This window comes from Pungitius pungitius, chromosome 20, assembly GCF_949316345.1.
Source record: "Pungitius pungitius chromosome 20, fPunPun2.1, whole genome shotgun sequence".
NCBI lineage: Eukaryota > Metazoa > Chordata > Actinopteri > Perciformes > Gasterosteidae > Pungitius > Pungitius pungitius.
Window position 1 is genome coordinate 7773431 of NC_084919.1, and position 13085 is coordinate 7786515.

Consider the following 13085-nt stretch of genomic DNA (forward strand, 5'->3'; position numbering starts at 1 on the left):
CACTCATTTCACGTTTTGGAAAAGATTTTAATCAACACAGTGTGGGACACCCGAAACAACAATGGGTTGAATTATCGGTGATGGGTACATGAATAGGGTAGCATTTAAATAAAAGGCAGGGAAAGCCTGCGGAAGGAAACTAATACAGCAACAAATAAAGCCTGAAAGCGGGGAGAAGGAGGAGTGCGAGTGGCCTCCTGTCTCTTCCCCCCTGGGCTTAGTCTGAGCAGATTGTTCGGCCTGAGGTTGGACACGCTCGGGGCTTTTGTGAATGAAATGGACGCCCTTGGCAGTGTGCCCGCACATTACGCAGGTTTTCTGCTGCCTTCCTTCCCATCGCCTCTCCGCTGCCCTCTCTCCCTTCTATTCATCAGGAGACTTCCCAGACTGCAACGTGTCCGAGTCCAGTTCCCATCACTTAGCAACTCCCGGGAGTCGAGCAGCTTCCGCCGATGCTCTCTCGCTCACTCTCCTTCTCCCTGTCTCACCTGCTCTATTCAATTCAAATACGCTTTAAATAAACGGCATTATAGTCATGTTCATACATGGTAAATAAACATGGTTTCACTTTCAAAATAGAAATATAGGTCTATAGTAGGCCTTAGAGCAAAATAGGCAGTTAGCTTAGCATAAAGGCATATATATATATATATATGTATATATCTTTATTTGTGGTCCATTCAGCCACAGTACACCAGTACCTTTAAACTATTGTATAACAACAAGTGTCCCTTTTGTCGTGTGGTCAATGCATGATACATATTACACATCACGGCTTCCCCCCTGAGGCACGGACGAGGCGATGTAGCTGCTATCACACAGGGTTCTGTTTTTGATACGACAAGTATTATCACATGACTGATGATTGTGTCGGCTCAAATAGCCAATAATTTACCCCTCGCCCTGATAAAGTTCCCTAAGAAGGGGTAGAGGCCTGGATCGAGTGCCCGGGGAGGGGGGGTGGGGAGAGGCTTAGCCCTGTCAGCATCCGATCTTCACCGCATAGATTCACAGAAGAAAGGAACCATTCCCAGGGTACCTGCATCGATCTGCCCCCCCCACACCTCCCCCACACATGCACATCTCCTTTTTCTTTCTAACCCTCCCACAGCCAAGACAGGTAGTACTGTGCCGTCCTGCGTGTGCTTGTATGTTTGTGGGTGTGTGTGTGTGTGGGGGGGGGGTTTAAAGAGCTAAAGGCTGACACCATGAATCTAGACTGCTGTCTCAGAGGATTTATATAATATTGTGTTTGCAGTGTTTATGGGGCTGAAATGCTGGAATGGGCACGAGAGCTTTTCCTCCACCACAGCTTTGTGTGTGTGTGTGTGTGTGTGTGTGTGTGTGTGTGTGTGTGTGTGTGTGTGTGTGTTTGTGTGTGTTTCTCTCAGAGACTATGATGACTCTTAATTTTATTTTCCTCAATGTCAGTAACAGCCCTGCTGCTCTAGTGCGCGTGTGCAACCTTAAAGAACCCTGCAAAGCCGAGGTGTCTCCGGATTAGCGGTTATGGTGGGCCACTTAATGTGCTCTCTCCCTCTCTGTCTGTCTCTGTCTCGGCCTGCCAGGCTGACATTTTGATGTGTCACAGCGGGTTTTGCTCAGCGGGCCTGTCAGCGAGGAGCCGTCGGGGGCTCACACATATGCTTTGTGTCATCGAGTCCCCCCAGGTTAGCACGTCACTCGAGGCTTTCCCATAGTGACACCCTCTGAGGACGTGATGATGATTTGAAATGTTTGTCTCCATGCATCTGGGGGTGTGTCTGTTTTCTTTTCTTTATAAGTTACATATGCATCCAAGTGTATTTGGGGGTGCGTGTTTTATGTGTAATGCATCAGCTTTGTGTGTGAGTGTGTGTGTGATTACACAGTGGGGACTTTCCTTCCTTGCGGGGACAAAATGTTCTCATGTTATAAATCCTTATATTTCAGGGAGAAATCTTAGTTTAGGGCAAACGTTAAGATCAGGCAGGTAGAAGTTACAGTTATGGTTTGGATAAGTGTCCATGAAGTTAATGTAAGTCGAAGAAACGTACCCAAAATACCTGAAAACTATGTGGGAGTCTGTGTGTGTGTGAGATAGAGAGAGAGGCAGACTAATACTAGTGTCTAATAAGGACAATTTGATAAGCTTGTTGAAATTGATCCTGCTGTCTGTCCCTGTTTATGTGTGTGTGTGTGTGTGTGTGTGTGTGTGTGTGTGTGTGTGTGTGTGTGTGTCTAAAAGCCCTTAACAGGTACAGCAGTATCACTTGCGATGGATGGGGGACGACGTACACTGCATGTCAATTACAACTCATCTCGCCATCCTCTCACAGTCATTCACACCTTCATCTTAGAGGAGAAGCTCTCCTACCTTTCAAATTAGAACATTGCGTGACAAACGTTCCTCTCCAGTCGGTGCGCAGTGTGAAAACAGGCTGCTGCGTGTGTGTGGGGGGGGTTTCACAAGGGTGTATTCCCTGAAGAGGAAGATTAATATATCATTGGATGACTTGATCATAGTCAAACATACACATGTGCTTGTGCGTAGTAACAGGGAGCCGCCTCCTTTATTTGCACGTCTGGGGCAAACATCTATCATCACCATCATCATCATCATCATCATCATCAAGGCGCTGCAACAAAAAAAAACCACAGCGAGGCAGACGAGCGCCTGTGGACGCTCCAGGGAGAGAGAGACTGAACACACTCGCAAAACCTTCACTGCAGCAGTTATCAAACGTTTCCTAAATGCCTTCACCTCCGGGGGAAAACGCGCGGGTGCAAACAGACAGACTCTGTTTCATGTCATTTTGGATTGTGCTTTCCATATCCTGCACCCCCGTCACACAGAGAGCGCATTAAACGGGCTTAATAGGAGAACACCTGGGGCAACATCAAGCGCTGAATAGAAACAAGGGTTCCTCCTCATTAAAATGTTATTTTCCTTCATCGAACAGCATTTCTTTCTTTTTTTAACATTTTGGTTTGATGCTGATGTCCATGGTGGCTCAGTCCATTTTTTGGGGGGAGCCAGAGGGGATTACTCGGCTGTATCAGAGATGAGAGGGCGCTGGAATGGTACGGCCTGATAGATAGAGGAGCGAGAGACAGTGTGTGAGCGGAATAGTAAAAAGAGCCCCCGAGACGAGGGAGGGGGGGGGGGGGTGAAGGAGGGAGCAGTGTGGTGGAGTGGAGGCACAGAGCCAGAAAATTGCATTGCGTGCTCGCTGATTAGTTTACCTCCTGGGTCTCATTCTCTCTCACTCTCCTCTCACTCCCCAGGTTCTCTTCCACCTCTGGTACCTTCTCCCCCCCCCCCCGTGTCTCCGTCTCGTCACTTTCTCTGCCATTTGCGTCCTCCCCCTTCCTCTGTCGCTACATCACACTGTCACTTCTCCTCTATCCTCCTTCGCCTCCGCCCGACTCTTCTCCACTTCCTTGGCGGTTATCTCCACTGCCTGTCCTCTCTATCTCTGTCTCCCACACACACACACACACACACACACACACACACCACCCTCTTTTCTTCCTTGTGTACTGACTTTCCTTCCACTCTTGTGTTGTCTGGTTTGAAACATGTATATTTCCACATAACCTGCCAGCAAGCCATAAAAACCTCGGAAAAAGAGACACACACACTGATATTATGTATTTTTGGCTATGAGATAGTGGGGGTAAAAACTCACTGACACAAAAAGGAGATTTACACAGAGTTCTTTGAATTAGTTTGGAAGTGGAGGCGTTTTAACCCTAAACCAGCCCTGCTAATGATTGTCTTAAGGGCAATAAACACGTTTCACGAGCTCGCACAGTGCAACAGAAGTGCTGACACTGATAGGAAGCCAGTCGGCTCTTTTTGGTTTGGTGCTCTTTGAAAAGCAAGTGGGTCAAGCCTTTTCTTCATAATCCGTACATAATCTGGCTCTTCCCCTAGTTCAAGAGCCTCCCACTAGAACAGTGCACGTGCGATGGGGCGAAGGAGGGTGATGGACGACCAGCAAGGGACAGGAAGAGAGAAAGGGGGATTTCACTTCAGACTACCTGGGGTTTTGTCTACAAGGAAAACATTCTAAGGGAGCAACTGATTGATAAGCACTTATCTAATCTAGTATTTAAGCAGCACGTTCCTCGTAATGTTTAAGCCATGTGCTGACCAGGCCCAGACTTCCAGATTCACTGAATATATTCCGATTTTGGAGTGTCAGAAATGGCAAGACATTCGAAGACATCATCCAGGACAATGGGTAAAACAATCTGTGGCTTGGAAGAATCTTGCAGGGTGAGACTTTTTGTTCTGTCAACGAAAATAGATTCAAACCTGCAAAGCCAGGTGACGGGTGATCAGTTTGATGAGGCTCGCTACATACTACTGGAGTCAAAAAAAGAAACAGGGTCAACACAGTTGTTTTGAGAAGAATAATGTTTTAAATGCAAGAATACACAGAGATTGAAGTGCCTTTTCAATCTGTGTAATCTTTTAGTTGTACTTATAATGGCTCTTATCTATAGCAAGTTGTAAATCGGCCTATTTGATGAACTTGCACTGTTGTTTCTTGTTCTTTTGAGTTTGTATCCTCATGGTTGAAATGCACTTATTGTGAGTTGCTTTGGATAAATGACATGTAATGTAATTTAGCTGATGTTATTTTAATTCTAACTTTGGAATTAGATCAATTGTATAATTAAACATTCAAACTTTAATTAAACCCATCATTTCATTGCCAACGGGATAAAGTGCAGCAACATTGCTGTTGATAGCTTGTAATGCCCAGCCAAAGGGATTGATAGCATTCTGTATCTGAAAGGCAAGACGACATCTCCTCTCTTTAGCGCTGATACACAATCTGCACCTGCCTATCTGCATTGTGCTTGATTCCCGTACTGGAGAACGACTCCAAGTTATCTTTGATCGGCACGATTCTCTGGCTGCCGTCCGTCCAGAAGGCAAGGCGGCCGTGTTCCATGAGTATATCTCTTGCTCTTATATTGTCCGCTGCTTTCTCTTCCTTCATCCACTGTCACCTTATATACTTTCCTCCTATTTATTATTTTACCCTATTCCTGCTTCCTGCTCTTCTTAGTGGTGTCACATGATCAAAGTGCAACAACTCAGGGTGAGGACTCACCTGAGGACTGTTACTAGTTATGACAACCGTCTGGTTTGCAACGATTTATGTTGATTTCTAGAGTCGCAGCATAACGTTTATTGGGGAATAAATGGGATGACTGCAACAACAATATGGAAGACAGTGTACTTCACCAAATCACCATCTTTAATGATGCAGTGATATTGATCTCAATATATTACAAACTCTGGACAACGCAAGCCAACATGCACAATATCAGATCCCAAAATGCAATTCCTGCAATGCAGCTGTAATGCAATTCAGACGTACAGTTTACACGCCTTTCCTACTGTGACACACCAAAATGTTTGGTGTGACATGATGTGTGTGTGTGTGTGTGTATGTGTGTTTGTTGCGCTATAATTACAGTAATAACATTTAGTCGAGGCGTCAGAGGTGGTTAAGCAGAAGTCGCTCCAAGAACTGACAGGGGGGAGCAGACTCGACATCTCGACATGTCTCCTCGCCGGCCCGCCGCTCCCCACTGCTTCCAGCTCGCGTGGCGTCGGTCCCCCGTTCAGCACTCCTGCAGCTGTCGGTGTTGTCGCCTAAAGGCACCGGTCACGGGTCGTTGTGTTGTGCGTGTACCCGACTTGCCTGTGGGATCTCAACGCAGTCCGCTTCTCATCCGGGGCTCTGCTCCACCATAAGGAGGATAAAGACACATCTCATGTAGGATCAGTGGTACAGGGCCCATTGAGCCACAAAGTGTTTCCGGAGGGTGGTAAAATCCCTCCCTGTTAGAAGCTAACGCGCTGGCTTGAAGAGACGCACCCCGTGAACAGTTGTCTTTGGTCCAGGCATTTCTGATGGTTTTGCTTCACAACAGTGAAGTCACCATCTTCCACTCACTACAACTACATTTCTTCACTGTAAATGTGAGCACACACACACACACACCTGAGAATCGGGGCAGCAAGAGCAGAGCCAGGTGTGGTCACACACACACACAAACACAGGCAGACAACACAGCAGGACAAAACGAGGCACGTAACAGGCTGCATGAGAGCATATCAGAGAACAGTATTGTGTGTGTGTGTGTGTGTGTGTGTGATTGGTGATTTATGATTCTGGTCATTTCCACTAAAAAAGACGACATAAACTTCGAGGCAGATTCTCACCTCTAAACACCCGGCCACCTGCTTCCTTTGTCGCATGCTGACTCTTTCCGGCCGGCTGGGCTGTGCAGAGAGAGGAGATTTGAGGAATGAATTAGAGACAAAATGAAATCCTCTTAGGTTACACAGACAGGCTGAGCAGAGTGCATCTACTAGATTAGAAATTGTGACATATACCAAAGAAAACCAAGGTAAACCCGAGCGTTCAGATCAAAATACAGGGTCTGATTATTGAAACAACATTCAACAAAGTTGCGTTCTTGATGGAATGGCCGATATAGTCAATAAGATGAAAAAGAGTTGATGCGCGGCCCCTCGCAGGTGCCTTCAGGCATTGCCTCCACCTTAATCACACACACACACACACATACGTTTAATTACCCTCCGGCTTTACGTAAGTCATGTGTCTTCCGCGCTTAGGCGTCCTGCCATAAAAACACCTGTTAACTGAGGATACGCGAGCTCTGCATCCTGCTGCTGTGTAACGTTACTTCAGATCTTCTAACCAATCAGCTCATGCCAGAGATATGGATGCCATCTGAGCTGCTGAGCCTTCCAACGAGCACGACTTAGAACACAGATGCTGCTAAACTGGGCCCGGCCTGTGTGTGTGTGTGTGTGTGTGTGTGTGTTATACCTCTAAAAACCCGCTCAAGGGATTAGTGGAACAGTGGCTGGATGACTCATCGGTCAATGACAAGTTGTCCACACAGTGTGTGTTTGTGTCCCCACCCGTGCCTCGCTGTGGCTCACCTTGGATCTCAAAAAACTGTATTCAAACCTGTGGTTTCATCTCTTACAGCAACTTGGGTGAAGTCAATATCCAATATAGGCAAAATCTGGAGTGCAGGGGGCTGAAGGGAGATGGCCTGTGTCTCGAGAGCAGAGGCAGACGGCTGAGCTTGGAACACGACCCCGGCACAGCGGCAAGCTGTTAGGCCATGCGCACGCTGCTTAACGAGCCGTGAGAAATCGCCATGATCTCGGCACAAATAATTCATGAGGAGCCTTGGAGAGGAGCTATGGAGCTACACTGGAAGGGGGGGGGGGGCAAAGGGGGCAAAGGGAGGTATCCATCCGATGAATGAATCTGAAATAGAAAGGGAATCCCACAATTACCCATCGCAGTGACAGGTACGCGTGTATGTGCTTGTTTGAGCGTGATTATTTTTAGACCGCCTTTTGTGTTACTACAACCCGAGAAAAGGCCCAGTGGGAGTGTTAAGAGTGTGCAACCCAAGGAGGATGTGAGTGAGATTTTTTGCAAAAACATGTGCTACGCTGTGTGTGTGTGTGTGTGTGTGTGTCTGTTGGAGACAGGATGGAGTGTTTAAAGATTGACATCCGTGAAACCCAAAGTGTGCAACTGTTCAACAAGTATTTTGCTTTTTTTTTGTTGCTGAAACCCAGAGAATCTGAACCAATAACGTGTACTATGAGAGAGTGAATGGGTGGATGGCAGCTGTGAGGCTTCAGGGATTTGTGGTTGAATATCACAGCTAAAGGGTGAATAATTGCATGTGAGGCTGTCAGTGAATGAATGTATGGCTGACGCTAAACAAGGTTCAAGTGGGCACCAATACTGATCCTAAATCAGTGACTATCTCCTGGCTTTTCATTTAGCGCCACATTTAGGTCAAGGTTTGCACTTACCCTGTGAAATATGTCAACATGTTCTGGGTGGATTGGTGCAACATTCTGTAAAAACATCAAATGCATCCTAATTACTTCGGTAATCCCTGACTTTTTCTTTGGCGGCACTATGACGTGGTTTTAAGTTAACTGTATCAACAGTTACTGTATCGGTTCCAACCTAAGAGCAGTACAAACACAGGATGTATCTTAAACCAGTCAACATGGTAAACATGTCAAAACATGTTATTTGTGTGATGTTTTTACACCTGATAAAGTTATGTTAGCACGCTGCCATTAGCCTTTAGCTCACCGCACTGCTGTTGCTGCGTCCGGCCTCACGGAGCCGGGAACATGGCGGCACAGTCTTGTTTTTTCAAAGTGAGACAGCTATTGAGACCGAGGAGATTACTGTCACAGACCAGTGGGACGCGTCGGTGGAACACACTGACTAATGGAAAGTGGGAGATGGAGACAAAGGGCCTGTGCACGGGTCTCTGTGGCCATGTCATTAGTGAGGAAGAGGGGTTGACTTGCTCCCTCTGACATCTACCAGTCCAGCTGAAAATGTCACGGAATGCCAGCCTTTACGTCTGGATATAACGGTGCTTCTTACAGCCCTGAGCTATTGATCCCCCCCACCCCCCAAAAAAACTCCTGTCCATTTTACCCCCTCCCCCACTGTCCCGTAAAAAATCCCCAACACAGCTGCTGTGTGCAGAAGTTTTTGTTATAACTGATATATTTCATTATCCCACTATCTCTAGCGAGTTGTGCATTCTAGAATAAGTGGATAAATCTTACCAAAACAATAACCAAAAGCAACCAGAGAGGATTTAACAAGGCTTTCCTAACAAAGCAACGCTAAAACTAAGCATTAATCTCTTCCCCAATAGCTAATGTGTAATCTAATTATGTTTAAAACCCAATCTGCAGCATTTTCTCTCGTTTTGTTGGCCATGCTGCGGTGCATTTGTGTCTCACTTTTAGGAACTGTGTTTGGATCCATGGCCTCTCAATTGGTCTCGGGGAGTGTTTCTGTCTGGTCTATTTCTGTCCTTGCTACACTACCGTCCTCGGTTGACTGCCTTCACATCGAGCGCTGGATTTATTTGGCCACTCATGCCGGCTCAGGCAGATAAGCCCTGCAGGTACCACCCAAAACCTAATGGCTAAATCCACTGTTAAGATAACCACAAAGTACTTTAACTGTCATACTTGTTTCAGAGTAGTACAGAGTGGTTGCTTTCAGATTGGAGAGGATGAATCCACACTGCAGTGTTTCCCTCGTTTCGTTGGATGAATTGAAGTGGTTTTTTTTAGCTTAGGGTGTGATGTCCCTGTTCAAAGCTTCAGTCCGCTAAATGTTTTTCCTCACATTCCCTCATCGTCCTTTTTCTGCGTCCTAATTGGTGGGTGTTACATACAGATCCATACCCAGAGAAGATTAGGATCTTAATTAGCTATATCACAGCCTCGGGCATATTACATTCTAGCCCAGCAGTACACAGTGCCATGAAAGCAGTGGTACAGCTTTGATGGCGACGGGAGCCTGATTCAATTAGAAGCGACTCCTAAGCTGCATCACTGTACCTCGTCTCCCTGAGCAGTGCCACTTCGTGGAAATAGCCAGTCCAGCTGACAATGTGCCGCAGCTGAGACAGCGATGATTGTCATGCTTGTATTTAAATGCACCCCATACCAGGTTCAATAACCACCTTGTGAGGCCACCTTTAGCACGGTGTATCACTGCTGCTTTACACACGCCGGCCGTACTGTGGACTGAAGCGGCTGAGATATGCGAGGAGTTACCCGTTTGCTTTGGGAGGAGGCAGAAGAAGAGTTTTCTTAAGACTGGAACAACGGGGGGGGATGTATTTGTTGTTCAAATGTCTAACTGTCCGTCCTTCCTCCCTCTGTAGGTACATCCGCACCATGTACCTCGGGATACAGAGTCACCGGCAGAAGGAGAACCAGCGGCGCTTTTACTGGGCCATGATGTACGAGTATGCCGATGTCAACATGCTGCGACTGCTAGAGGCCTTCTTAGAAAGTGCCCCTCAGCTGGTGCTGCAGCTCTGCATCATGATCCAGAGCAACAAGGCTGAGTGGCTGCAGTGTAAGGGGCTTCCTTTAGGCTCTAGGGTCACATTTGGTTTCAGTGCAGTCTCTCATATCCTGTTTTTGTCTTTTCTTTGCATTGTCACACACAAAAGACGTTGTCAAACACTTGACAGTCTATTTTCTGTGATGTTTACATATCTGGTTGTTTACAGTGTATCATGGTATCCAGTCTCCAACATGCGTCACTATCTTGCTATTCAAACCTCATATACACTTGTAGTTTTGTGATGCAATAGGGCTATACGCAATAGCGTAAGAAACTGTTACCTTCCCTGTATGTGTGTCTATAGGAACAGCATAAAAACATTTGCTGTGAGGCCACATGCTGGTTACTGATCTGACATATCTGTTGTCTCCCCTATTAGACATGTCTTAAGGACACTATAATTGGGGCCCTAAATGGAGACCATGTTGACTGACTATAATAATAATGTGGCATTCCTGAAATAAGAAGATGATAGGCGGCCAAGTCAAGATAAAAATGGAGCCATTTGGGCAATGCTTTTAAAACAAAGCAGGTTTCTTCTTTCCATCATCAACCATCTCACAGCATCTGCCGGTATCAGCCCTGCCATTCTTGGTCTTCCTCTTCTTTTACTCTCTCTCTCTCTCTGTCCTTCTTTATTCCCAGGTGTCTCTGCCGTTTCCTCCCTCCTATCCCTGGCCTGGGTGCTAGCCTCTTACCACAAACTCCTGCGCGATTCACGCGACGACAAGAAGAGCATGAGTTACCGAGGTGCCCTGGTGCATCTGTTCTGGCGCCTTTTCACCATCTCCTCACGGGTGCTCTCCCTCGCTCTGTTTGCCTCGGTGTTCCACATCTACTTTGGCATTTTCGTGGTGCTCCATTGGTGTGCCATGGCTTTCTGGGTCATCCATGGCGGCACCGACTTCTGCATGTCCAAGTGGGAGGAGGTCCTGTTCAACATGGTGGTGGGCGTGGTCTACGTCTTCTGTTGGTTCAACGTACGTGCGGGCCGGACGCGCTGCAGAATGGTGGCCTATTACACACTCGTTCTGTTAGAGAACGCCATCCTCAGCCTCCTGTGGTATGCGTACCGTGACCCAGTCACCACTGACGCCTATGCCTCCTTTGCCCTCTGTGGCGTCTTCCTGTGCTTTGCCTCAGGTGTGGCCTGTATGGTTCTATACTACGGGGTCCTTCACCCTATGGGCCCCCGGTTGAGGGTGCTGGCCAGCTCCTGCTGTGCTGAGCTTCTGTGGGGCCTTCCACTACCCCCCGAGGCCGAGCCCATGGCTCCCACACCGGGCCACCGCGGCTCTCAGGCCACTCCCACGCGGGGTCTGGCGGGGGAATACGAGGAGTCCGACGAAACCCCGACGGACACCTGCCTTCCGGTTTTCCAGGTGAGGTCCACGGAGCCCGTGGACGCAGCTGGAAGGCCCATCCAGCCCGAGGGTCCTCTCATCAAGATAGACATGCCCAGAAAACGCTACCCGGCCTGGGATGCACACTTTGTGGATCGCCGCCTGCGCAGGACCATAAACGTGCTGCAGTACATTAGCCCTAATGCGGTGGGCATCAGGTATAGGGACGGCCCGCTTCTCTATGAACTCCTGCAGTACGAGTCCTCCCTCTGAAAGCTTCTCCTTCCACAGCTACTGTCCCCTCCTCTTACACACCACGGTGCACATGCGTCCCTTTCTTTCACACCGCTCTTCCTCCTCTCCGGATAGTATCTCTTTCCATTTGACACTCGGCTCTCTCCTTGTCTCCCTTCTGATCATTCAGTTCTCCCAGCAGGAGATGTGTGTTTGTAAACCGAAAATCTGTCCAGACTAAACACGGTCATGATTTATTTTTGGAACAAAACATCCAGTATACAGAGAAAATTATGAACCTACAATATTTGATATGACGTCAAGTATCATATAATTCCCTCTACATGGATAGAGGAAAGGTTCTGAATGAGTGTGTAGATAACATATGAATGTTTCATTATGAAATGTGATTAATGCATTATACTGTATTGGTGGTTCAAATATGTGAATACTTGTGAAGGGCATACTGTATGTCCCTGTGACTTGAGTCTGGCGCAAAGCCTGATGGGAATGATGGAGGAGGGTGTCAGAGGGGACAGGTCTTTGCACATCTCGACATTTACTGCCATTCTTTATGTAAGTTATTGAAGTGTATGACAATGTTTACCAAGTCCTCAGCCCACAAGCACTGAAATTCTTATCATGACCCTGTAGATTACAGAAAGGACACAATCACAGACGTTTCCAAGAGAAGCACTTCAAAACAGATTTTTCTTCTGTGAGCGTACGTGGCTCAAGTGTTTCCTGGCTGTTCTATTTCTGTTCAAAATCCTTAATCATAATCGCATCATGCATGGAGGAAAAAAGAAGCACGTTGACCTTCAATCAGTTCCACCCACACATTCAATATTACGATGCAGACTGCCCTCCAGTGGAGGCGAGCTGCACCAGCCTTACTTGGTCATTTTCTCCCAACGTTTTGACAGCACAAAGTTGTAAGATCACCCACCACCTGAGATTACAAAATAAGACACAATGAAAGGGATGTCGCATGTAGTTGAAATGAGCACAACATTTTCTAAATTGGTGGGTAGAGAACAATAATTAAAAACATTCCAAAGACTTTTTTTTAAAGTTTGTAAGTCAAGTAGAGGGTAGAAAGGTAGAAATGTGTGCAAAGAATCAAGGAATCCTCCACCATTCCCTTCTAAATCCTAGAAGTTACTCCCGTATACAACCTACCTAATATGATTATTATCAACAAATGTTTTAGGTTGATCAACATATGCTTATTGGGTGCAAAGACATGTAATACGTTCTTGAAAAAGAAAAAAAAAACAAATCGGAGAAAATATTTCTATGCTATTACACTTCAGTACTTATTCGTGTCCACGTTTATAACCATTGACATAACTGTATTTTGCCTAACCACTTTTTTTACATAACAAAAAATGTTGTGCAGTGTTCAAAGCTCCTCATAGGTGCAACTGTTCTGAAACAAAAAGCCAAATCGCGTCTCACAGTACTGTCTTTCCAATTTATCTGCCCCCCAAGTCCCAGCGTAAAACGTGTGCCATCCGTCGGCCTGCTGTGCGGC

The 13085-nt window shown here is 46.7% G+C and overlaps 2 protein-coding genes across 29 annotated transcripts in view; both read left to right on the forward strand.

The window, feature by feature from the left end:
* Positions 1–13034, forward strand: part of xkr6b (XK, Kell blood group complex subunit-related family, member 6b) — a 35467-nt gene extending 22433 nt beyond the window's left edge. Inside the window, exons 2-3 of the mRNA XM_037448809.2 lie at positions 9784–9980; positions 10617–13034. Of these exons, the coding sequence (XP_037304706.1) occupies positions 9784–9980; positions 10617–11587 (1168 nt within the window). The 3' untranslated portion in view covers positions 11588–13034. The remainder of the gene's footprint in view (positions 1–9783; positions 9981–10616) is intronic.
* The window catches only part of rps12 (ribosomal protein S12), a 209637-nt gene that overhangs the window by 148492 nt on the left and 48060 nt on the right, over positions 1–13085 (forward strand). The gene's annotated exons all lie outside the window — the stretch shown is intronic.